Source organism: Trichogramma pretiosum, unplaced genomic scaffold (genome assembly GCF_000599845.2).
Source record: "Trichogramma pretiosum strain Unisexual culture from Peru unplaced genomic scaffold, Tpre_2.0 scaffold53, whole genome shotgun sequence".
In the NCBI taxonomy this organism is placed as follows: domain Eukaryota; kingdom Metazoa; phylum Arthropoda; class Insecta; order Hymenoptera; family Trichogrammatidae; genus Trichogramma; species Trichogramma pretiosum.
Genome location: NW_019641626.1, coordinates 814,181 through 841,157, shown reverse-complemented (window position 1 = coordinate 841,157; position 26,977 = coordinate 814,181). Strand labels below are relative to the sequence as shown.

Here is a 26,977-nt window from a genome sequence, read left to right as displayed (position 1 = left end):
GCTGCGCAGTGGCTGCAGCGCAGCGCCGATGATAATTTTCCTCTCTTTTTATTCATTCTCCTGTCTTGTCGATCAACAGATTGCGCACGGAGAATCACGGCGGCGCCTGGTGCCCCAAGGACCAAGTGACAAACGATCCGCGCGAGTGGCTGGAAATTGATCTTCACACGGTTCACTTGATCACCGCCACGGGCACCCAGGGCCGCTTCGGCAACGGAGTCGGCGTCGAGTACGCCGAGGCCTACATGCTCGAGTACTGGCGGCCCAAGCTCGGCAAGTGGGTCCGCTACAAGGACATCAAAGGCCAGGAGGTACGTACCAATATTTTTCGTTTTTCAATTTTTCAATTGCGCAACGGTGTAGCGACCGATAGAATTCGCGAACTCTGTATCGATGATAAGCAAATGAAAGAGAAAGAGGGAGTATCATCGGACGAGCATCGCGCGTAGCAAATATTGACGTGTTCATCCAATTGGAGTCCTCCTCCTCTTTGGGCTGCGCGAGAGGCATCGACGTGAAACGAATCGCGCGGATACATATAGATAATGTATGTGCGGCCATTAGGCCCTCGCGATCAACTATATATACGCGCAGTTTGCCGATGTATTAATCTCTCTCTGACGCTCCATTAGTTGCGTCGAGCCGGAGCAGCAGTTGCCACGCAACAAATATATGTAATATATACCAAAGGCGCTTCTTTGATAAAGCGTTTTCTCGGCTGCGCACATCTCGCTCGTCCCGTTCCTTTATATATACGTGTTTATGATCGCTAATCCGCCAGCGAGCTGTGCGCTATAATAATATATAAGTACATTTAGAGGGACTATTTCTATATTCCGACTGCACGCGAAATCTCGTTATGCAGGCGTCGCGAACTGTGACGAGCCTAAATAGGAAATCGACCGTGTGTATATCGTACGGTACATTTTAGTTTGTACACGCGTGATCGGCATATGCGCTCGAGTTGATCGTACAGCCGAAGAATCTCATAATACACTTATAGTTCGTTGAATTCCGCTTGTTTGTTGTGACACACTGACGCTCCGCAGACTCTCGGATTAAAGTACATCGGACGCGTGGCAAGCAGTGACTTCATCCATTGCACTCGATCCGCGCTGCGATTTGGCCCGCATTTTCCTACGTAGTCGTTAATATCATTGCCCTGGTAATCAAAATATCGTCGAGCAAAATAAGACAAAAATCGACGCGCGAGCAGCATCCGTTACGGGCGGCAAATATACAATTTGATCCGCCGTTGGCAAATCTCTTTATCGTCGAGCGGCTCATCGCCGCGCGCGCGCTCAAGACATTTATTCCTCTCTCTCTCTCGTGCACCAGCAGCGCCAGCAGTGTATATAAGGAGGGTCGGCGGTGGTGGCTGGCTGGCTGGCTGGCGGCTCGTTGCATAAATAAATGTGATGCTAAACGAGCAACGATTTCCATTAAATGATAATTTAGTCAGAAGAGAGAGAGAGCGAGAAAGAGAGTGCAGCAGGAGGGAGAGAGAGAGAGAAATGGCTCTTAGGGTGCGACTCCTATATCTATGTATACTATTCTCGGTGCAGTTGCTCGCTTCTCATTTACTCGGGTAATATATATCGCTTGCGCGCCTTGCTCCGAGTCATGGTATACTATGCTCGCTCGCTATGGATCTAGGTGAATTCTGCTACCTCTTGACCTGATTTTCCATCCCCAGCAGCAGCAGCAGCCCCAACAGTTGTTTCTTTGAGCCATTTGAACTCTGCGCTTACGCGTGTGTAGCGAGTTGCGTATACAGCTCTGCAGTATTTCTCACTTATGTCTTTGCCTGCAGCTCAGAAGAGAATCTTGCGTATATCTCGGGAGAGAGAAAATCCACGCACACCCGAGCTGCGTGTGTACATATGCCAGGCAGGTAGACTCATATAGCGCTCGAACGATTCGAACGACGAATTATGCATATTATATAGCAGAGTTTATGTACCCACTTTGAAGTTGCGCCTGGCTATTGTGTAAGCGAGCTTACGAGTGTGCTGCATCGACGAGTAGCTCTGCACTTGCATCAACACCCTTTTTTTTTTATATATATACGGAATACGGATCGCAACTCTCGAACGTCAGCGCGAAGAAACGCTTGACGCACGTGTGTACACTCGATGGCGGCTGAGCTGAATAAACAATTGATTTTTGCAGCCCAAGATCTGGAGTTTTAGAAACTTATATACATAAAGCAACTCTATATAAATATAGCTATATGGATCGGTCTCTCTATCTCTCTGTTGGTCCACGCTTTATATTCCGTGAATGTTTCACGCTGCTACATGTATAATACCGCCTCGATGCTCTCCAGCTTTTTTTCTCTATATACTTATCGATTAGTCAAACTCGATCGTGGAATTCATGAGATTCGTCCCGCCCGCCGGAAAAATGTTTTCTCTGCGATTCTGTTATCCAACTCACTTTCTCGCTCTCTCTCTCTCTCTCTCTCTCTGTATTTGTAAAAGTGCCAGAAACAAGCGCGCACCTCTCGCTTGCGTTATCCATACCGTCTCGCTCGCGCATACATATCTATATACGTAGACTACTACCTTCGCTTCGGAGGAACGCGCGCGATTTATCATTGCTCTCACGTAATCTCCCTAAAGCTCCTTTTACACAGGTCATTTCCCTCTCTCTCTCTCTCTTCTCTTCTCTCATTCTCTCTGGCTGCTTGCGTGAGTTTCACGCTTTCTTTGCGAACACATACCGCGGTGAAGAAGAGCGTAAAGCTCGAAAGCTCTGCCTGCTCTACTTGTGTCAGTCAGGCCGTTACGCAACTATCTCGATCAATTTTATCTTAATAATTTTTTTTCTTCTTACTTTTATATTTGGCCCTTTTCAATGTGAATAATATGCCTTTGAAGGGGAAAAAGGATATCAGAACTGTTTTTGCTGTATGGGTGTAAAAAGCTCGAGTGACGAGATCGATTTTCAAAGTCCCGAAATCAAAGTCCTGTGACAACTCGTCGATGAGATTGATACAGCCGACGCCCATTTTCATTTACATGCGTTCTGTTGCACCAAATATCCGCGATCTCGTTGACCAGTGCGAAGAGAGAAATTTAAATAAGAATCGATGATATACGGTGGCATTTTGAGCTCCATCGATCTTTCGGCTGAAGCTCAAAAGATTAATTAAATTTTCGTAAGTTATTAAAATTCATTCGAGTAGCGAGTATTCGCGCTGTAGGTTATATTCGTAATGTACCTTCGCACGATGCAGGTAACTACTCGCGAGGCCTTTCTCGCTTTCTTGGCTCTTATTATACTCATATACTTATGCACGCAAATAAAGGAAAAAACACGGAATTTCTCATTAGGCGGCGCGTAATTTACTCAGCATTCTTTTCATCTTTACTCTTTTTAACTCTTTTTAACTTCCTACATACGATCCGCTGCTCGTTCGAGAGTTCGAGGCGCGCGACATCATCACTCATTCGCGCGAACGCAGAGAGATGGAAATTTTCAGCTCGCCCTGAACCTTAATTGCTTTCGAGAATATCTCATTAACGCGCCAATGAATACCGATATTTAATGCGCATATCTATGTGAAATTATTACGAAATTGACAACGGTATAAGCAAGTGGCAGTGGACATAATGTGCCTGAAAAATTATTATTTCAACTTTTTTTTCTTGTTTTGCCTAATTATAATAGACAAGCGAAACTTTTGACGGCAATTATAAAAATCTTGCAACTGCGAGAAACTCGATTACACGAGCTATGAAAAGCGTGAAATTTGCATTCTCAAGTGCGGAAGGAAAAGATAGCGAGGTAATTATGCAAATTTCAAAAGATCTACTATCAATTTCGTTAGAGTAATATTTTTAAAAAACAATTGCAAAGTGCTGTCAAAGAAAATAAATATTTAGAAAGATACGTTGTTTTAAAAGCTTGACAAATGTCACAATAAAACTCTGTAGATACATTTTTATCTTAAAATAGGAATAATTGTCTGCAAACTTGCTTTTGATTCGTACAGTAATAGCAAACGAATATTCTTATTTGATTCCTTGAGAATACACACAATTCATAAGCTATATTTATCGAAAAATCCTATTCACATTCTACGGACTTTTACGTAATCGATCGCCGAGAGCACCTTCACCTCTGCGCATTCCTCAGCGAAGAAAAATGTCTCTATTCGTGGATCGATTGCGATGCCGAGGCGCTGCAAAGTATTTAAGAAAAAAAATATTGCACTTATAATTGACATGATTTACGAATTTCTCCTTTTTACGGCTTTGTTAGCGTCAATCATTTGTGCCGCGCGGCTGTGCAGCACGATCGTTACCCAGATTTATGCATAATAAGTCGATGTCTAAAGATAGGCCAATCGAAGCTCGGCCGCTCGAGCTGCACTCGTTCGAGGCACTACTGCGTACCGAGCACGTGGAAGGAAGGCTGTAAACGTGTTTTTTGATCGCGGGAGAGCTTATATTATGCTAGGGAAGCATAGAGCTACTTCTGCGTCGGTCGCATATCCATTTAGAATATGTTTACTAATAATCATAACGTCAAGTTATATGGAGTGTTTGAATTTTTATCCCCAACTTTATTGATATATCATTACGCGCGGCTTAATTATACAGCTGGAGCTGCAACTTTCAGCGGATATAACGTTATACATAGACCGCCACATAGGTTAGCGCGAGAGAGAGAAAAGCCGACTCGACAGCCGATGGCTGGCAGCAAAGCGCGTCGAGAGCTGCACTTGTTTTTCCAGCAAACTTTATAACTTAATCGCAAACTTCGACACGAAGTTCAACATGTAGTTGATAATTTTATTTATGTTACGTATTGTAAACTGAGCTACGTTATATACACGGCGTACGTATTTTAGCCAGGGCCGCGTCCATCGAGAAGCCCGCAACAATTGGAGCGAGCTTCTCCGCTTATTTTTTTATGACGTACAAATACATAATTTATAGAAAGATTCCGAAAGTCGCGCCGAAAGTTGACGAGCTGCTGCCGAGCTCTTTCCGAAATATCATGTAAAAAGTCGTCGTCTGTTTCGTTGCGAACGAGCGTTATATATTATTGACGACCGAGACGTGGGACTGTAACAGCAGAAGCCGGCTTAATTACCGAGGCGACGACGCGGCTTCTCTTTGAGTGAGTCGTCTACACCCACGCAGCGCAGCCTCGCGCTATCGCGCCGAGAGCATCAGCAGCAGCAGCAGCATCAACAGTAGTGCAGTGCCGTTTGACGCGTGTGTCTTACCGGCGCGAAACGAATACGAACTTTCGACGACAGCTCGGCTCGACTCTGCTTCCATTCGCTGAACTCGTATATTCATGATATTATTATATAGGCTTTGCTAAGCGCAGTTGCATATATAAGCCCCGTAAAGCAGTCGGGGGCTCATTGATTTCGTCTATTTTTTGAGCGCTGAAAAATCAACGAGCTGCGCGAGCATAAATTCGAGTGACCACTGCGATTAATAATGCTTAAGTTAAGTCATAACAGAATCAAATTGTACGAGCGAAACACGCCGCGAGGAAAGTCGAGCCCTCTCGTGCCACGACGATTCATCTTCGTCATTTCACGCGCTGCGAGGAGCGGACCGAAGGCCAGTTGCGATGCGTATACGCGTGTCGCACACCGCACTGCTCGCATTATGTGCGTATTATACATTCGTGCGTACGCGCGTGTGTCCCGGATGGATTAAACGCAGTCGAGTCTTTCCGGGAACGCAATGCACAGGCGCGGATTCGAATTCGCTTATAATATATATGGTTATGGTGTGGCACCGGATGCGCGCGAGCGTGGCGTAACCAAAAATCCCTCCGCAAGCGTCAAAACAGTCAAAATCCACCAACATGTGCCGCGAAATATACATGCATACGAGATTTTTATTTTTAGATTTCGACTGCACTTGCTGCCGCTGCTGCGCTACGTGCAATAATGCTGGCGCGTGAGCGCGCGCCTTTAATATGCCCGTCTCTGTGTGTGCAATAAAAGTACGGAGGCTCGCGCGTGACTCAATTTTGAATGACTGCAGCACCAAGTTGAAAATTTACGTATCGGAGAAATAGTTTCATTTTTGACAGCTCTACGCTGTAACTACGAGAGGGTTAAATTTTAAATGCAAATAAGGAATTGCTTGTGTACACGAAAGCATAATTTCACGAAAACAAAAAACCTATCGAAAAATTGGTTGAGTCTTCAGTGTATTTCAGGACTAATTGAGTGAACGATATAAGTTGTTGAGATTGAAAGAAGCAACTATGAAATTCTCGGCGTGACGCTACCGAGATCAGTTCATGAACCCTCGAGTGTTTAAAATTTATTTTTTGAATCAATAAGCAGCTGCATAAAAACAGCTGCGCGATGTGAAACTTATTTGTGATTTTTGGTAAATGAAAGTATCCACGCGAATCAATGATTAAAATGTATTTTTTAAATTTATTCGTTTGAATAATGTAGAGAATCGGAAAAAATTAATAACAAAATAGATGTTTCACATCAAAAAACAAAAAACTACTTCAAATTTGCTGATTGTCATTATGAACTTTAGCCTTCCAAGCTGACAAGCAAATATTATATAAATCTTGGTTCATCAGCGAATCGATGATAATGTCACAGCAAAGAATCGGCAGTCGATAGTGTATTAATTCCAAGAAAAGAACCAGTGCCCAGCAACGGAAAAATCTTCTCGACATAATCTCACAAAGATGCAAAGTACAAAACTTTTTAAATTTTAGGTGTAGTAGACGTAAAAGTGTGTTCATTTTCAACGCCGCTAGGTGGCGCCGACTCTAGGCGTCGCTCCCGCAAATGTAAAAGCAGAGATGCTTGTATAAGCCACTGTTTTCACTTGACTCCTTATTGTAGAATGGGGGTCTTCGTTATTTACACCGGTCTCCCAGTCATGCGCCCATCGATTGAGCATTTTTAGGACTAGAAAAAATTGTATCCAATGCCTTTGGTTGCAAACAAGTGATCGTTGAATCCGGGTGGTCGGATCCTGTATAATACCTGAATTAGTCTTAACGATACATTCTGACTTTTGTATATTATCCGTTGCCTTCTTCAATTTCGAACCTGAAATTGAACATTTAACGTAAAATGCTGTTCCCATTAACTTTTGAAACGTATTGTTTTATGCTCTAGACGCGAAAGTTTCCGCGTATCTTGCCGGTTTGGTGGCGCTGATGAGTTCGCATGTGCCGTGTAGCATTATTCGATTAATCGTATACCGTATGCCTGCAGTTACCGACAATTATTTGATTCGCAACCCACGAATAATTCTTGAACGAATCTCAGCAGTGAAAACAGACAAAGATTACGAGAAATGTAAAAACGCCAATTGTCGAGTTGATTAATTTTAAAGCGACATCAGTTCACCAGTGCTCAATCATTTTATACGCGACATTCGTACAATTTTCGAACGCATAGAAGAATCCAACTTAGAAACAAACAACGAAAAATATCGACGAGTAAATTGTAATAAAATAGCGCCGATTGTCGAGTCAATTGATTTTGAATCGGCACAAGCTCACAGCGGCAAAGAAATAAAATGTTGAATTCTCTTGATTCGAACAGTGCCGAACTAAAAATAAAGTACATTGTTAATAATTTCGACGTCAGTTTGACGTTGAGCATCAGCGTCAACAGCCTTAATTCAACGTCGCAGCTGCAATATCGGCTGAAAATTTGTCTCGTCTCGCGTACGCGCGTCGTACTCGATTAGGCGCACGTCTCAAAATGTCCAAAATGAAAAAAGAAACAATGGCTCCGGCATAGAAGGAGTTATTTATCAAAGCCGCATCGTCTCATCGAACACGCAGACTTACCCCCGCACGTCATTCACGCGTAATCTTCATCGGACGCGACGCGAAAAAAGAAACAACGAGCAGCCCTCGAAAGAAATAACAAGGCAGACGCGCTCGCACACGCATCAGTTTTACGGTGAAGTGACGCGCGCACCTCGGCCGAGATAAGCCCCGTATAAGCTCGGGTCGGGCGCGCGTTCGGTTGCGCCTCCGTAGTACGTCGCGCGTTTTCTTGTAAAATATATTATACATACGCGCGCGCGCATACATGTGTAATACAGCTGCAAGTACGGGCAAGAGCGAGTGCATAATGTACGAGCGACGGCTGAGAGATTAGCGCTGACTGCTGCTGAATTTTCGATGCTCGCTCGTCCAACTACTACTCGCTTGATGCATGCTACAAGTAGCATAAAAAGTGCCTGTGCGCTCGAGCTTTTTGGGAAAATTAACACTCACGCGCGCGCAACTTGGTTAATATTTACTTCCTCCTGCGGCCGTTATGGCCAACTGCTGCTGCTGCTGCTGTGCATGCCACAGCCAGCACATATACCAGAGTCTATTTATAATAATATTTATCTTGGTTCGGAGCGTTTCGCGCTGCTTTCGCGCCAGTTCAAATCGTACATTTAATGCCACGATACGGGAATATTAGCCTTGATTACTCGGCTGCTTGTTTTTCGAATGAACGCGGTCAGTCGTGTGGCCGAGCGCTATGTGAGCTCGCTCCTTCGTTAATTGTGCCAAGCGCATATATTATTCCCAATGTATACCTGTAATACACATCCATTCAATATGTACGCGTGTGTATTGGCCTCATTAATTAGAAACTCGCAGTGGCCGCGTGCGGCAATTAATTAATAATGAAACAATCATATCGCATGTCTCAATTGTGCTATCGCGCGAAATGAACATATTTTTCACCCTTCCGTTCTGAATGATATAGAAATTGGAAACGAATTATGTATCGATAACATATATTTTGGATGAGGAAAATAGAAAAGCACCATATAAGCCACGAAACAGCGCAACGTATTGACTAAGCATAATTAATGATAGCCGATGGATTTACCGATCGTTCATCCGCGAGAAAACTCGGCGCATAAATGTAAGCATGTCCAATCGCAAATTGATTTCTCGCTTTATTTTTTACGGACTCGACGCGAGGGTAAAGATTTCAAAGTAAATCACACGCAATGGAAAATTCAATCAAAAGTTAATCCGCAGCGACGTTCTTTGCTCGCAAAAAGCCGAGAAATGCGCCGTATCATAAACCAAAGCCCCGAAGCCAAAGCTTAATATCCGTTTGGCAAAACGCGGACCTTCGAGAGACTGCATAGATCTTCGGCAAATAGGCTATGCGAGGCATGCGTTGAATTTCAAAGAGGCGCATGTGCACGTACGGTAAAAGACTTTGGTGTCAGAGAAGCAAAACGGGAGAGGGGCACTCGCTGTCACCTTTAGCCAGCTCGAAAGCCCGAGCATATTTGTAATGAAAAATTGATGATATTTTTGCAGGCATTGGAAATTGCATAGGCGCGCGCGCGTAGTAGCGATTAATCCACGATCGGAGCGCGTGACACGCCACACGGGGTAAAAGTTGAAATTTAGGATGACTGGAGAGAATCATTCATACCGCGTGGCGTAAGCAAAGCTGTTGATTCACGAAAAGTATAGCGCCGATAGCCCATAGAGAGGGTGAATTGTTGACGAATAAAGCCGAGCACAAAGTATTTCGCCGCCTGTATTCCTTGGCGTTGGACAATTTTGCGCTTCGACGCGCGTCGCCCGCACGATGTATACAATTTTTTTTTCTGTCTCTCCGCGTCTATTGTCCCTCGACAAAAAAAAGTGTCTGCTCACTTTACCCAAAAAGAGAGAGAGGACGTAACGTGGCAGTGAAATACATTGGAGAATGATTGATTTTCTATATTCACATAATATCGTAACCTGTGTCGTCGAACTAATTAATTCTCATTTGTTACACAGGTGATTAAGGGCAACGACAACACGTATCTGGAAGCGAAGCACGAGCTTGATCCGCCGATATGGGCCAGCAAGGTGCGCTTCCTGCCCTACGACTCGCACATGCGCACGGTCTGCATGCGAGTCGAGCTCTACGGCTGCTATTGGAGCGGTGAGTGCAATTGATTCGTAGCATTATCGAATATCGAAGTGAAAATAATCCACCGACTTTTTGCTCTCGTAATTTATACAAAACGAAAAAATTGACGTCGTATATCGACATAGCCTTACATTCGCGATTCGCTGCTCTGGGAAAAATGTCATATTTTCGATAATCCACTCTCTTACACGATCTACAGCAGACACATACAACAATGTAACTTCCACTTGAACTTCCATTTCGAAAATTCCAATAGTCTGCATATCGTACATATTATAAGGCATTGAATGTGAAAAATGGCTGCTCCACAGATGGCATAGTTTCGTACTCGATGCCGCAGGGCGAGAAGCGCGGCGCCGACTGGGAGTTCTTCGACGCGACCTACGACGGCCTCTGGGACGGCGAGCTGCGCCGGGGCCTGGGCCAGCTGACCGACGGCCGAGCCGGCCCCGACAACTTCAAGTTCGGCTTCCACACGCACGAGCGCGGCAAGGGCTGGGTCGGCTGGCGCAACGACACGAGGAACGGCCAGCCCGTCGAGATCAAGTTCGAGTTCGATCGCGTCCGAGAGTTCTCGGCCCTGCACATCGTCTGCAGCAATCAGTTCAGCAAAGACATCAAGGTGAGTCGCTCTTTTTTGTACTTGATATCGAATGTCGCGTGGGCGAACAGTGGATTCGCAGAAATGACATTAGGCGACGCGCGCAAGAGCATAAACGCGAATCAGCCATTTACAGTTGGAGATGATAATCGCTCAAGGCATTGTGTTTCCTAGAGAGCATACTCGTTTCTGGCAATAGGCTGGACATTTGAATATTCAAGTCATGATTTCCATGGGCACGTGAACGTCATTGATATTGCGGACAAATATGTGCCTGGAATGGTGCGCGTATAATGGCTAGATATAAGGGCCTAATTAAGCAAAGTCGTTGGATTTTATTCGCTGCCCATTGCACATTATGCAGTCGTAATGCATTTGAATATTACCTATTGATTAAAAAAAAAGCAATCGAGAGAAGAACAAATCGTTGAAATGGTTTTTTCGCATATCATGTTTGCCGGATTCCCGAAATCCTTCCTTTGATACTAGGGATGTAGCCCTCTCTATATAGGCCGCCCGAGCGCACCGAGTGTAACACCAAATATCGCTGCCAATTCATTGGCAAATAACTTCCTTGTAAAAAAAATTATCGCTCCAATTTAATCGTAAATGCTAAAAGCAATTATTCGAACTTAGACCCTGCAAATAAAAAACTAAAACTTCTTCCTCACGATGTAATTTTTAAAATAATCTATGAATACTATCGTTTTCTATCTAGAATTTATGCTTGCCTACTCATCTTTCAAAATCGTACCTCAAATTAAAAAACAATAAATAAAAAAAATCCAACCCAATGCAAGAAACTAATATTATTCCAAAAAATAAAGACAAATCCTTTTTTTTCTTCGCCGTGTAATTTTTAAAATAATTGATAAATCCTAACGTTTTTGATCTAAAATTAAAGGTTGGCTGCTCGTCTATCAAAATTAACACTTCACCCTGACAAACATCAATAAAAAAAATTTTTTCAAATAAATTTAGGAAAATAAAAGAAGAAACATCGTAATAGCTTTTTAAATATTAACAGATCGAAATAAAACTTTTCCGGGCTTCATTCTTGCACACACATAAATACAGGCATCAGTCACAAATTCTGTCTAGTGTTATAACTAATTGTAGTTATTTAATCAATTGTTCAGACCTTGAGCTTTACCTCAAATAGTCTAGGAATTCATTTTTGCTATATTCGAAACTGTTGCTTATAAGTACGTTGGAATAATAGATGGAACACGTCGTGTATATGTCTGCTATGTATATGCGCATGGCGTATATGAGTTGTGTCGGCGCGGCTTCTATTGTAGGGCCCGGCACAGAGGCGTGTTATTGTAGTAGCCGCGGTGTAGCGTGGGTGTATGACTGTTGGAGAAAGTGACTTGTGTGCGTCTGCTATGTATATGCGCACGGCGTATATGAGTTGTGTCGGCGCGGGCTTTTACCTGTAACTGCGCATGTCCGGCGCTCCTCGTACTTTTTTAACCTTCGCCCATGTGCTCTGTATATTTTTTTCCGATCGTATAGAGTACGTACGCGTTTGTTCTAACTTGCGAGTGATTCAGTGAAAAAAATTGATTTATTCTTTAATTTCGACGAGTGATTCAACGACAACGACTTCAAACATGCACCAGCTCGCGCGCAAAGTTTGCTTCGAAAAATTGAAGAACTTGAAGGAAAAAGTCAAGTGGGAGATCGACCAAGAGCGTCGTACATTTTACCTTGAATTCGGCCATTTGATCAGAAATTGGAGGGGCAAACTTCCCAACCTCCGTAATATCTTCCTGCTCGAAGAAATCGAGCGTCTTCTCGTGGAAACAATGTCATGGTTCAGGCGGGATGATCTGGGAAAGATAATCGTCGAGTTCGTGTCTCGCAGCGGCTACAAAGACAAGCCCGACCTCGGTCAAGACGGTAAGCCATCGTCGCGTCGCACCACAGCAGTGCATTTGGCAGCTGGAAACTGGGGCTTTAACAGAGAAAAAGTGATCCGCGAGCTTTTTAAAATCTACGATAGATTTGACGTGAACTACACCGACGAGAATGGATGGACGCATTTCCACGCGGCCTGCGAGTTCGGCTGTTGGGACGCCATCGAGAAATTTCTCGAGCACGGCCTGGATCCCAATCTCTTCCTCGCGAAATCAACGGGCGATTCGCTGCTGCACTTGGCTCTGAGGCAAGATCGCACGGACGTATTCAAATTGTTGCTGAAAAGAGGCGCCAATCCTAATTTGGCTAATAACGATCGAAAGACGGTTCTGCACTCGATTTGCCAGATAATGTGGGTCGATAATTGCGGAGAGAGACTCAATACTTATCGCGACGATGACGCAACGGCGAGGGCGTTGTTCGAGCTCAGCGACGAAAAATTTCACCCGGTGCAAGTTAATGCTCAGGACAATCACGGCGAAACGCCATTGCACTTGGCTGTGATCCAAATTCGTCCCGGAGACAGCTCCAGCTTGGTCGCATATCTGCGGAGAAGAGGCGCCAATCTGAATGTAACCAATATGCTTGGATGCACTGCTCTGCACTATGCGAGTAGGAGAGGCGAAAGCTCCTTGGCGGAGTTGTTTCTCGATGTCGACGGAGAGATCGATCGGACGGTCCAGGTCGACGCTCGAGACAATAATGGTTGGACACCGCTGCACGTGGCTGCGTTTTGGGACTCGAAAGTCGCGATCGATACACTGCTGCGAAGAGGCGCCGATGCAAATTTGCCGAATATAGATGGATTAACTCCTTTGCACATTATGTGCCTGTACCAATACACCAGCGACTTGGCGGAGTTATTTTTCAAGATCAATGACGATATCCAGCAGAAGGTGCACGTCGATGCTCAGGACGAAAAGGGTGACACACCGCTGCACTTGGCTTTGAAAGGGAGAAAGGAGAAGGTAGCCGAGTTGCTGCTGAGGAGAGGTGCGGATCCTAATCTCGCCAATGCAGAGGGATCGACAGCTCTGCATATTCTTTGCAAGTATGACTACGATGTCTACGATTTGATGGTGTTATTATTCAAAATAAGCAAAGAAAAACATCAGCCAGTGCAGATCGACGCGCAGGACAATTTGGGTCGGACGCCGCTGCATTGGGCCGTTACGAGTCTTTTACCAGACGTGGTAAAGATACTTCTGGACAACGGCGCCAATTTGTCCAGCTTCGTTTTTCCCATTGAGAGTCATTTCGAAAAGCGCATACAGGACTATCGACGCGAAAGAATCGAATTAAAATTGAGAGTGACAGCCGGTGCTCTGGGCGTCGTCGAAAATCTCGAGAAAGGAGGATTTGAACTATACCTTAGCGATGCCATTACGATCATGAATCTATTTGACAAGCAAAAAGTGTTCGAGAAATCGGCGGATCTTGCAAAACATTGGTGCGAGTTTGAAAAAAAAGCGAAGGATATAATGGTAAAGCCGTGCCTGTCGCTCTGTGACCTGGTTCGATTACGACCCAAACGGGCGACCAAACAACTCACGTATTCCGAGTACTTGAAGTTCTTAAAAAAGTATCGATATGATAATCTCAATCAGTCAATCGAGACTTGTGCCGGGCACCTGTGCGAGACGATGTCGAGAAAATTTTTCAAGGACTGGGCCCTGGATTCTTTTATGGAGTTGACGCATTGTCGTCTGCCGATTCTCACTTCTGCAATGATCATCGAGGAGCTTTCTAACGAAGATTTGCGTAATATTTGTTTGGCAGCTGCACGCTTGAACTCGTAATGGCTCGGGTAATTTTCGTAACCATTACTTCCAATAATGGGTTTCGAAAGCAGCGCGCTCTGCAATCGTCTGCGCATATCTCCTGGCCTAATTCGCCAAATTTTCAAGGAAAAATTTTACCATTGAACAATTTATTTATAGACATATTATAACCGACTCAATAAAGCCCTTTTCAAAATTGAACACGAATTTTTAATGACTATTCCACATTATTCAATCAAACTCATGAAAGCCTCGATTGGGTTGAGAAATTACAAACTGCTGCCAATTTATTGACAAAAGGGCTTCCTCATAAAAAATTATATTAACGAAAGGGTTTGGTTATTAAAGGGAAATTTCTTATTTCATTGTTGAATTTTGATTCAACGACATGTTTGAAATATAAACTCACAATAAAATATGTAAACCAAATTGTTCTACGAGGTCTGGTTCAAAATCTCGTTTTCGAGCCTATCACAGAGCTTCCTCTATGAGAAAGCAAAAAGAGAAGAGTTATAAGCTGGTCGTTGGGTGTGCGCGCAGTGCACTATGTATGAAATCAAGAGAGCCGTACGGCGAGCAGATGAAAATAAAAAGAAGAGAGAGGAGAAAAAGGGCGAATGCGAAAAAGCTGAAGAATTCACGGAGAAGCCGATCGTTAAACTTGCGATATCGCTTGTTCTGCTCAGTTTGGCATAAAGCGCCCCTTCCCTCTCTCTCTCTTTCAATTCCTCGCGACTTGAATACCAAACCAGAACTTGGTTGCTACTGGCTGGGCGCGAGTAGTAGCAGCGAGTAGTCTAGAGAGAGAGAGCGAGAGAGATCAACAGGCCGTAGCTGCTATCCCCTTAGCGCCCGATCTTATCTTTCGTGCCTCGGCTCCGGAGAGTGAGAGAAAGAGAGGCTTTTTCGTGCATGATCGCGCTCGGCGCTGCTACTGCTGTGCATGCGCGGCAGTTTTTTTTTCTTTTTTTTCGGTTTTTTTTTTGCTCCTTTTCGTTCCGCACGCGCAAGACGCTCTATTTGTACAAGAGGAGAAGTAGCAATGCGTATAAATAGATACGCGCTCGGGCTGCGGAATGCAAAATTTAATTGGATGCATTGCTTATATGTATATATATCGGCTACGCTGTGCCGCGCGCGCGCGAGAAGAGATTCCGATTTCGTGAGCAATTTGCGCGCCGGTTATTACCTTTTTTTCACTTGTTCCCGGGCCGTGCGTGTGCTTCTTTTTTTCTTTCGCGCCTCGAGCTCGATCGCGCGAGTGCCTGATTGAAAATTTTTTTTTGCTGTATACGGCTTGTGTGCTACATCGACGCCCGCAGTGTGCCGAGTGCAGCGAATCATTTGAAAACGACGTGTCTCGCTTCATCGCGTGTGAGACTGCGATAAAATAAAATTTTGATAAGCTGGACTCGAAAAGTTGAAAAAAAAAAATTATGCCATCTTCGCGACTTGGACTTCTTACGCCGAGCGATATTAAAATATGGAAATTAATTAAAAACTTCACTGCTGTAGATTCTTGAATAATTCCATCTTGGCCAAGAAAATTCAAGCGAATTCGGATCTCTTTTTCTCTTTTTCGAAATACTTTTATTATATACTCAACTTTATTGCTTTTTTTCTTTCGCTGAGCTTCAACATTTCGTCAATTTTTCGCTCCCTTCTTCTTTTAAGTGACACTTTGGTTACTGTATTATTGGTTATCTGTTAATGTTTATAATTGGAACTACCGTAAATGTTGAAAATTATAGTTCTCAGACAAATTTTCAAAAATGGCGTTATGGAGAAAATTTTAAAATTATATCATATGAAAATGCGAAATAATGCAGAGCATTGAACAGATATTCCTTATCATTTGTAAAAGTTGAAAAATTTGACTTGTAGGCCGAAGAGATCGAACTAAACTATTCATCGAAAAAATGCAAAGAACCTTGGCACAAATTCTTACAGTAATCTTTACATTCCTAGCGAAATATTTTTTCTCGAAACTTGAGGGAAAGAAAAAATGAAGAGAGCAGTACCAGACGAAAACGCAAGTAAAATCGATAAAGTTTTCAGGCATTTACAATTCAATATATACCTACCTACGTACGATTAGGTTTGAGTGGATGAACTCGCAGCGCTGCATGTGCTCTCGCCCCCTCGTAGACTTTTTTCGCGATTGACTGACGCTTAGATCCTTTCCTCCTATGCGCAGCGCGTATTTATATATCAACTTCCACTCTGAATGCATACGTGAATTTTATGAAGAAAAAAGTGCGCTTACTCGATGCACCTTATTATATACCATTGAAATATGTTCTCGTGATTTGAATGGATTTTTATTCAGTTTGTACTTTATCCAGATGCATGTAAGGTCTTTTTAACGTTCACATTTTTTTTAAATATATCAAAAACGATACGGTACATGGTCGTTAAGCTGTGTTAGATCTTATTTTATCAAAAATTCATTGTATTTTCCCCCTGAAGTGCTCGTTATTTTTTTTTCTAGAAATATCAACTTTTGGAATTTTCATTTTTATAATATAGAAATGGGCTTTCTGGTTCTGTTTTACCCCTCATTACCAGCTGCTGATTATTCTTTTCATATTCATGTACGATTAAAATCTTACGCAAAAGCAACCATGTTATTTTGTTTCTACGAAGTTTATAAACTCTCACACAAAATTACGGCGTAATTTACATTTATATCACGTTATTATTCAGACCATTAGTATTTCCCAGGAATGAGATAGACAGCTATACGTAAATGCAATTTCTTGCAATATTTGTATTCGTAAGAGGAGATTTTTATCGCGATATTAGAAAGTAGAAACACGGATTATTGCTGAACAATCATAAAAGTTCGCCTTCGAAAACATCGCTATACCCTCTTATCGACTTGTTTAGCAAAATGTGAGAAGCCAAAATAATGGGCTAAATAACGAACGTCAACGACCATCGATGGAATATACGTAAAAATACATCTTTCGGCAGGGCAAGCAATTACTCGAGCGACTTACAATGCGATATCTCCGACTGAAAGGCCCACACGAGTCCGTCTTTGTGTGCGCAGCAGAGGCCAACACACAATTCTTATGCACGAAGCGACTCGATTCGAATCGTATTCTCTGTCTTTTTCTTCTCCAAACGCGGAACATACACAGGCAGAGGCAGGCGCGCGTATATTTATAGTCGATATTTGAAATTGAAATGCCTCCAACATGTGTCGATGCTGATATGGGTCGCTTTCGCGTGCGTGTAGCCTTTTCTTTTTTTTTTTGTTTCGGCTCGACATGGAAATGCAAAAATACACAGATTTTTCCCCGATATGTATTCATTTCGCCTGCAAACAAACTATTTTTTATCCTGCGCGGCGTGTAACGTGCACGCGGACACGTGTGCTGCTGCTGCTGCAGCTCTCGGAGCTTGCTCGCGCCAATTTTACACGATTCAATAGCCCGATAACTACGAGGTAAACTGTGCTGGCGGACAAGTACAAACGATGCTTCTGCTGCTGCGATCTCGCAACACAAAAAAATGAAGAAAAAAAAAATACTTACATCGTAGAGCTCTCGAAAAATTGACGTGTATAAACTCGCATTTTTTCCTCTCGCAGGTATAACTTATATATGATCGCATATATCCTTGCCCTCGTGTATAATGTACATGATAAAAGCGCGTGTGTCGGTATTTTTTACTCGACTCGAGTTTTCCACGCGCTCTTATACGACTTGGATGCGTAAAGCTATTTTTGCTGTCTCTTTTCTTTGCTCAGCTCGCACTCGATGCAGTAAAATATCGCTTCGAAATTTACATTCCGGCCGGTCGCGTTCTTCGACGCAAGCATACAATTAAATTTTTACCCGCAGTTTCGAGATCGAGTAATATTATTCTTCCAGAGTAGCACTTGGAATATTTTCTAATGCGCAGTAAAAAGTTTATCGGCGAATTTCTGTTTTTAATGCCTCTTGCGGCGCATCGAGTTTGTAAACTTATCTCTGCGAGCGCAGTGCAGTTTGCACTGGACCGACCAAATCCTTTCGATATTCTTTGAAGTGAATAGTTAAAAAAAGCGTAAGATCTGGAATCGATACGTACGTATACCTACCTTACAGAGTTCGGATCGATTCGACTGCGGTAAAATATATCTGATTTATAATAGGATCACGCAGTTCATCGAACTTCATAGGAAAAGCTTCTCAGTTCCAAGCGAATTCCCTCGAGTGTAATTCTCTGTGGCACAAAGCGAGTATGTACGTGTTTATGTGTGTGTGTGTGTGTGTGTGTGTGTGTGTGTGTGTGCGTTCGGCTGCATCTGTGAATATATGTGTATGTGTCGGTGCCCATAAGCGGAAGATCATGAGCGCTAAAGCAACGATGCTATAAGTCGACGAGAAAGTGCGACTTGTGTGTATTATATATAGAACCGCAGAAGTTGATTCTTTTAGCGGAAAAGTTTAACTCTTCAATTGACAAGCTCTGGCCGAGGCCACGAGAGAGACACAGCGAGCCGCGGAGCGAGTGCGTATAGCGGCAAAGTTAGCAAGGGTTCCAATTGTGCCTGCATCTATCATTGTCAGGGCGCACTTTGGCGCAAAGTGATTCGCAAAAAGATTGAAGAGCTAATAATGTATAATTTATTGGATGAAATTATGATTGATTTTTTCTCATCTCGTCTCTATCTCTCTCTCGCTTCTTTTGTTTCGCGCAGGTATTCTCTCAACTGGAAGTTTTGTTCAGCGTCGGCGGCAAGCATTACACGGTTGAGCCGATTACCTACAGCTCCATGGAGGACGGCATTTTTGAGACCGCGCACAATGTCACGGTTAAGCTGCACAATCGCGTCGGAAGATTCGTTAAACTGCGCCTCTACTTCGCCGCAAAGTGGATTATGGTCAGCGAGATCTCCTTCATTTCTGGTAAGTTACAATTTTCCCGTTTTTATTTATCCGCGCAACGTCGTCCTTCCGAAGCGAGCAATTTTGCTCTCGTTTTTCTTCCCTTTTGCTCTCTGTGCGTTTCGTCGAATCAGCTCGGCGCTTCCGTTTACAGGTTATATCCTACGGCGGAGCTCGATGATAATTTGTTTGTTCGACTGAAAAAATCTCGAGGTTTCTTCATCGGCGCATCTGCGAAGCCGCGAGCATATTTGTGCTTTTCTCGACTGATTAACGCATCGCAACGAGCTTCGTGCATACAACCGCAACAGAATATATCGCTTATTGACTCGTCGCAAGAATCGAGCTTTTTTCCATTATTAATGTATTATTCACGAGTGAACCGCGAATCGTTCACGTTCAAATCTTCCGAATATATAGTCCTAGTGAACTTTGAAGCTAAACATTCTTATAAAATATAAATGAAGCTGAAGTATAGTCGGGGCGCGTTTCCGGGACAGGTTGACAAAATTTCCCAAATTTCTCAAATTTAATAAATCAACTTATTTACGTTCTCGATGAAGTGTCTTGACCCGTTTACCTTAGAAACGTGCAAACTTTAATTAATGTTGAAATTTCGCGAGTGTATACGTACACAAGCTGGATCGAATCTCGTTAAAACACGTTTGTCACTGTGACGATTGCATGTGTACATAAAAAAGCGGGTCAATTAAATCTTCAAATTCAATATAAGCTTTGGTCCATCGCGCACGTCACAATACGTCGAGTGTACCGTTGCAATTGACTTTCTGCGATTAATTTCGAATCCAAACTGTGGGAAGCTCGGAGACCAGAGCTCGTACGAATTAACTCGCTTTAATTTATTTTTACTCTCTTATTTTTTCCTCCCGTCGCGCCGTCAAAGGATCAAAATTATATAAAGACGAGTTAAAAAAAGCTCGAGGACGACGTTCGCGAGATCTGTATATAAAGTCGAGCTGCGATATATATAAAAGCTCAAGGTTCGCCTGCTGCTGCTGCGGACTTTGAGTTTCCTTTTGGCGTATATATGCCTCGCAGCCTGCGCGTTCCCCAAAGAGATGCCCATATCTCCTCCATGTAGCTATCCTGCCTAGCTCGCACACACGTATATACGTGTACGCAACGATGGCGCGCGTGGCGACGGTGACCCGCTGTCAACGTGATGAGGCATGCGATATGGCTTGGTAACCGGCGTGCGAAGAATGTTTAATATCAGATTTCTTCGTGAAAAAGTCCGTATTTTATATAAAAACGCGTCGTGCATTTGTGTGTGTGTGTGTGTGTGTGTGTGCGTATAAGCCTTGTACCAGCATATAGCTGCCGCAGCCATCCGGGATATCGTAGGCAGTCGCCGTTTGCCGCGCTACACACAAGTGCATGCGTATATAGGCGGAAAACTGTCCAAAATCCGATATCAGCGCGCGCGACGAGCGACAGCTCTGTTTCACGAGGCATAATCCCTCTCCTCGCTTGTACTCGCCTATAGAGAATTCAACAACGTCGACGTCCGCGCTAGTCGGAGCAGCAAAAGTAGCAGCAGGAAAAGCCGTATAAATGACGCTCGACGACGACGAGCTCGCGGCCCGACCCGACCCGCGCGCGCGCAAGCTCTTCTCGGCGCGATACATACGTTTCTCCATCCGACACGGCCAAAGGATGCCAACGTTCGTTTTTGCAGCTCAGACAAGTGTACATAAAATGATACACGCTAAAACGAACTTCTTCCGCGCTCTGTTTTCAAAATTAATAGCTTTTCCTCTCTGCATTATGTTGTACATTTGTATCGTGCGTATATTCTCTCTGCGGCGCACGCACGAACGAGTGCGACTGACGGCTGTTGCTTATTATTCGCCAAGAAAAACTCGAGCTTGAAATTCGAGTCGTCGTCGTTGAAATCTTTAAAAATTGTCTCTCAATGCCGTTCGTAGATACATCTGATGCCAACGATATTGAGAATGAACTACTCAGATTATGAAAAACTGAGCTTATCAATGCTTTCGCTCGGCTGCACACGCTACATTGACCTTTCGAGTGCATATACTTATTATGCTAATTGGAAACACGAGCTGGTTCGCGACGGAAGAGAGAAAAATGCTGAGAAAAACTCACCGAGTATAAAAATACTTGATCTACAGATTATGAACGTAGAGCTTTCACTGATATAAATTATAGCCATTTGTTGCTCTACGGATCAATTATTTAATTTCATTGTTAAACTGATGTAACCCGTATGGTAGCTAATGATTGCGATTGATTTCAGTTGTGGCGCACGGCAACTTCAGCGAGGAGTCGCTGTACGCAGCGACGGAGCAGCCACACGTGCACCAGCAGAGCAAACAATTGGTCGTGGACTCGAAGGCCAGCAGCAGCAGCAGCAACAACAACAACGCGTCCAGCCCGATCGGTGTGCTGAAGGAACCGCCCGTGTCGCAGGCCAAGCGCGACGACCCGACCTACATGGCGGTGGTCATCGGCGTGCTCACGGCCGTCATTCTGCTGCTGGCCGTGGCGATATTCCTGATCGTGTCGCGCCACCGCCAGCGCAAGTGCTTCGCCAGTCCGGTGAACGGCGGCAAGGCCCCGTCGCACCTGGGCGGCTCGTCGACCTGCGCCACCGTGGAGAAGGGCGCGGCCCTCATGGCCTACACCCTCGAGGACGACGAGAGGTATGAGCTTCCGTTACTCGACGAGTCCGCGATACTGATCGGCAGCAGAGGCGGCGGCGGCGGCGGCGGCGGCCAGCGTACTACTACTTCGCATAGCTGCACGCGCGGCGGAGCCCATGCACGTTTCTAAAAAGCTGCGAGCGATTGAGCTTCTCCGTACACACACGCTCATTACTTATATAGAGTCACTTCCCCAGTGATTGAAAACGCACCAGTGAATGAAACTTTATTTATAAATTAATATTATTTAATTATACTGAACTAATTCATCGGTATTGAAATTTTATAAGATAATTGAGCATTAATAATAAATATTTCAATAGTTTTTAATAACTTTCTGAATATATTATCATTAATTATAATGGTTTCATTCATTGGGTAGGTGACTCTACTTCACAGATTATAGAGAAAATATGAATACGATGCCCCATGCGGCTTGCGCTTGTTTGCTTCTTTTTATCTTTTTTTCCTTCGATCCAAAACATACAACAAAAACATGCGCGCGTCTCTTTTATTATTATCGAGAGATTTTTTGAGGCAGTCTTTTCGCGACGCGACCAAGCCTTCGTCCGCACTCACTGTGTTCCTTTGATTCGCTTTGATCGACAAAACCCTTACTGCAAAGCGAGACAAGCTTATGTTTTTTATTCAGTTTGATGATTCTAGTCATTTTATAGAGCCGTATACGCTAAAAGAAAAATAGATTTTTTTTCTGTAAAATGTACTAGCGGATCCAACAATAGTGCATGATTTGGATGCAAAAAGTATTGCATTTATCAAATTACTTTTTTTACCGCGTTTTCGCGATAAATCTGAAACATTTTCACAGATATTTGAAAAAAAATTTTTTAATCGAGAAACCGAATATCACGTTTCGAAAGTTATTATAAAAATATTTTTTGGGAAACTGAATTCAAATGAAACTGCATGTTGATAGAATAATTCAATACATATAAATATTCAATTATAGTATGATTGATATTCGATTCATATCGTAAATGTTTTATTGGTATTAAATGTAATCATTTATTCATCTTTGATATTATACATACATAATTCAAATTATATTTTTAAAATGAAAATTTGTAGAAATATTATCGTTATAGGGTCAACTGACTAGAGAAAGAACGACCACCAGTAAATGAATGACTAGTACATTAAATTAACCCGTTTCGGGCCAAACGGACGAAATTTTAGTTATTTTTTCATTCGCTGTAAACTCTGTGAAAAAATTATGTCAGAAATGTCAGAACAGTCATAACCGACGTAAAATTTTATGAACTTTTCGAATCCGGCGTCAGAATTGTCAAAAAAGTTGATGTGTAAAAGTTATGAACAATTAAACAATAAAAAACACGATTTTTTGGAAAAAAAATTTGATTTGATCCGAATTTTCGAGTCGAAACAGACTTGCTCCATAGGTCTAACACGTTTTTTTTGCGTCCATGGGGTGTAGGCTTGAAGGTCCAATAGTTACGATATCGAAATTCAACATTTTATCTTTAACGTTTTGTTCCTAGGCGCTTGGTTGACATATAAAAAATTGACTAAATTCATATACGGTTTCTTTCTACGAAGCGCCATTTTCGTGTCCGCCATGTCAAATTTCGATATCGTAACTATTGGACCTTCAAGCCTACACCCCATGGACGCAAAAAAAACGTGTTAGACCTATGGAGCAAGTCTGCTTCGACTCGAAAATTCGGATCAAATCAAATTTTTTTTCCAAAAAATCGTGTTTTTTATTGTTTAATTGTTCATAACTTTTCCACATCAATTTTTTTGCCAATTCTGACGCCGGATTTGAAAAGTTCATAAAATTTTACGTCGGTTATGACTATTCTGACATTTCTGACATAATTTTTTCACAGAGTTTACAGCGAATGAAAAAATAACTAAAATTTCGTCCGTTTGGCCCGAAACGGGTTAATTAAATAATGAATATTGTGATAATATTTTTTGTAACATCCACTCATCTTTTCTTGGGTAACAGCACTTTTAACAACAACAGTTTGATTTTTATTAAAACCATTTTTTTATTAGTAAATCTATTTATCTTTTACCCAGTAATTGAATAGACATCCTAAGATATCTTCGTTGCAGAGGTTATGTATTTATCGAATCTAATCGTCAAGAATCGATTACTCTTGGAAGATTTTTACAATCATTAATGAGTGAAACTACTCAAAGTAAACTACTTAATATAAATTCTTTAATGTGACCCGGTTATTTAATATTTTATGGATGGTTACATGATATTCAATTATAAAATTGACAATGTTACACGTTCATTTACTGGTAAAATACGTTTTCAAATTATTAAGATCAAATTATTAATTAAGAGCATTAAAATCTGAAAATCATCTACTTCATAAATAAAAAAAATTATTGTGGTTTTTATAATGTGATTTATGTCGCATTTTTTGAAACCATTCATTCACTGGATAGTTGACCCTATGATAAATTCTTGTATTCATTTTTATGGAGATAATCCTTTCGCGACACTGAAAGACAAATTTTAAATGATGATTTTTTAAAAGAGCGCCCTTTTATAACAGAGTATAACATGTTCCTTATGAGACTGCTTCAAATTCCTCGTATAGATTGCATGAGATTCTTTAGAAGATTGAACTTGTGAAAAAATAATTATGTAATCTCATGCAATTTGATGACTTACGAAGTTCGTATTTAGCCATTATAGGTATGCACTATTTGTAAAATTACACTTTTTATCTAGCAAAAAAAATTCGCATATTAAACCTTTGAAGTTAATGAAATTATTAAAATGAAAAACGACATTCCATGAGTATTTAGTTTAAGATTTTATATCTATACTTCCGATAAGGAATTCTATTATTAATTCAATTTTAGTCTGCTACTGCATAACAATAATGAGTTGGCTTCAAAGGTTCAAGTCAATTCAAAATTAAGATACTTATAAATATTAAAAATTTATTTTATAAAAATATATTGATTTTATGCATGATTTCAATATCCATCGAGATCAATCGATTTCTTTCATTTCTTTGATACTCGACATTGTTGCACGTATTTGAACTCCTCACACACAATCCACATTTCAATTTAAAAAACTATTTAGTCATGTTTTTTCCGTTTGAAAAAGTTTATTCTCTAATGTTGAGTATTTTAAAAGTAAAATAGTATGATCGAATCATTCACATATGCAATCATGCAATGACAATCATAGCAGAGTAGTTCAAACCACGAATGTACATACATAATCACTGTATTTGAGAATAAGAAATTAGCATTGATATTCGTATAAAACAGTTTGTGTGATTGTACGAAGTCTTACAGATAGAATAAGAAATACTTTTTCAACCAAGATGTACAAACTTAAGTATTACAATTTGAAATGGCTAAAGCTATATAAGTAGCATTATGATTATATATTTTTTTATTCTTGAAAGAAAAACAACTGAATAAAAATATCAAAAAGTAAAACGTGTTTTGAAATACTACCTACCTCCAAATTAATCAAAATTAATCAAAATTGATTGACAAGTACATTACATAATTTTGAGAACAATCTATCAAATTTATTGGCTAATCTAGCTTGTTATTTGCAGATACATTGTTACTGTATGATTTGCAAAAGCTTAAAAATATGCCTTTACAGATAACATTTTGCTTGAACTTTACACGCGCTGCATGATAACATTAAATAAGCACTCGAAAATCGAATTTGAAAAGTAATCGCGTAAGCACGATAGCTGAACTTTCACTTTTTCACATTTTGCACTCTTGAAGTTTTCATCTACTACAATCGAAACAATACTGACAAAAACTCGTTAATGGAATTGTTTGAAAAATTCTCTTCATCTCCTTTTAATTCGTTCCTTATTTTTTCTCTTGCGATAATTGCCATTACTACTCGAAAATATAAATGTTACCTGAAATTTCCAATTAAACTGCCCTGAAATGAAAATATTTTGAAAAATCGTCCGCTCGCGTGGCTTGCGTGTTGTTGTACGGGGTGAAAACACAAAATCAGCACCTGCACACGAAACACAACAAATCGCTTGGCACATCCAGCAAATTAAATTCTTTTTATCAAAGATCGGCTCTTCTTTTCGACAATTACACAAGTTCATTGGCTGGCTCGATACAGCCGATACTTTTCCCTACTTTTTGCCTTCACAGTAGTAGTGCGGTGGTCGTTTTCCACCTCGTTACACGATTGAAAGAGAGAGGTAGAAAAAGAAAGGCGCTTGCGGGCAGTAGAGTAAAATAAAAAAAACAAGAGTAAAAAAAGCGAGCTCCATTTAATCCGTGGTCTTGGCGTGTGCTTCTTTTTGTTTGTTCTCTCTTTGCGCTCCCCGTCGACTCTCTGGACGCGAAGGTACGCCGGCGGTTCTTTGCCCACCTTGCCGAGGGAGCTGGGAAATCGTCTGCTGGACATTGTTAAGCTCGACGACTATCAGGAGCCGTATCAAGCGCTGAAGTACGCGCCCTATTACAGCTACAGTACCGTCGTCATGGAGATGAAGGATAGGACGCCCAACAACAAGCCCAACAATGTCAATCAATCCGGTGAGTTTGCTCTACTCCTCTCCGCACGCATGCATTTGCATAATATATATTACGTAATTAGAGAATTCAAGTTTTTAATGAAATTGATCGTTGCAACAGATATACGGCGTAACTCGAAACTTTACCCAAAGTAAATCTACGTATGCAATGCCATTCGCCATTTATACCATTGATTCCCAAAGCACCACTTGAATGGACCTTAACTTCGAACGCGAAGTGAGAGAGAGAGAGAGAGAGAGACACTTGCAGTGTTTACTGAAAATTCCTCTTGTCGCGTACATTATATGCAGGCGCAACGAGTGCTCCAACTATTTTGCCCCGGATCTAATTAAAGCTAAGTAGTTTAGAAAATTTTCTTGCCACTGCACGATGGCAAATTATATAGAGATTCTTCACTAGCGCGACACACACACACACACACACACACACTTGACTCTTGAATCTTTTGAACTTGATCGTCGCACTATATATATATAGGCGCGCGTTGTATATTGCACCAGAGGAGCGCATTGAATTTCATTATGCTCGATATATATTTGAACATCTCACTTTTCAAATTACCGCGAAGAATTTAATTTACACGCGGCGGTGCAAGCGCCCGCAGAGAGATAGCTCGCTGGCACGGGTTGCGC

At 42.0% G+C, this 26,977-nt stretch overlaps 1 protein-coding gene across 1 annotated transcript in view; it reads left to right on the top strand.

The window, feature by feature from the left end:
- Positions 1–26,977, top strand: part of LOC106651235 (discoidin domain-containing receptor 2-like) — a 55,625-nt gene that overhangs the window by 11,362 nt on the left and 17,286 nt on the right. The window contains exons 3-8 of the mRNA XM_023459055.1: positions 80–311; positions 9,784–9,931; positions 10,231–10,541; positions 18,918–19,125; positions 21,386–21,791; positions 26,155–26,345. Coding sequence (XP_023314823.1) covers positions 80–311; positions 9,784–9,931; positions 10,231–10,541; positions 18,918–19,125; positions 21,386–21,791; positions 26,155–26,345 — 1,496 coding nt within the window. The remainder of the gene's footprint in view (positions 1–79; positions 312–9,783; positions 9,932–10,230; positions 10,542–18,917; positions 19,126–21,385; positions 21,792–26,154; positions 26,346–26,977) is intronic.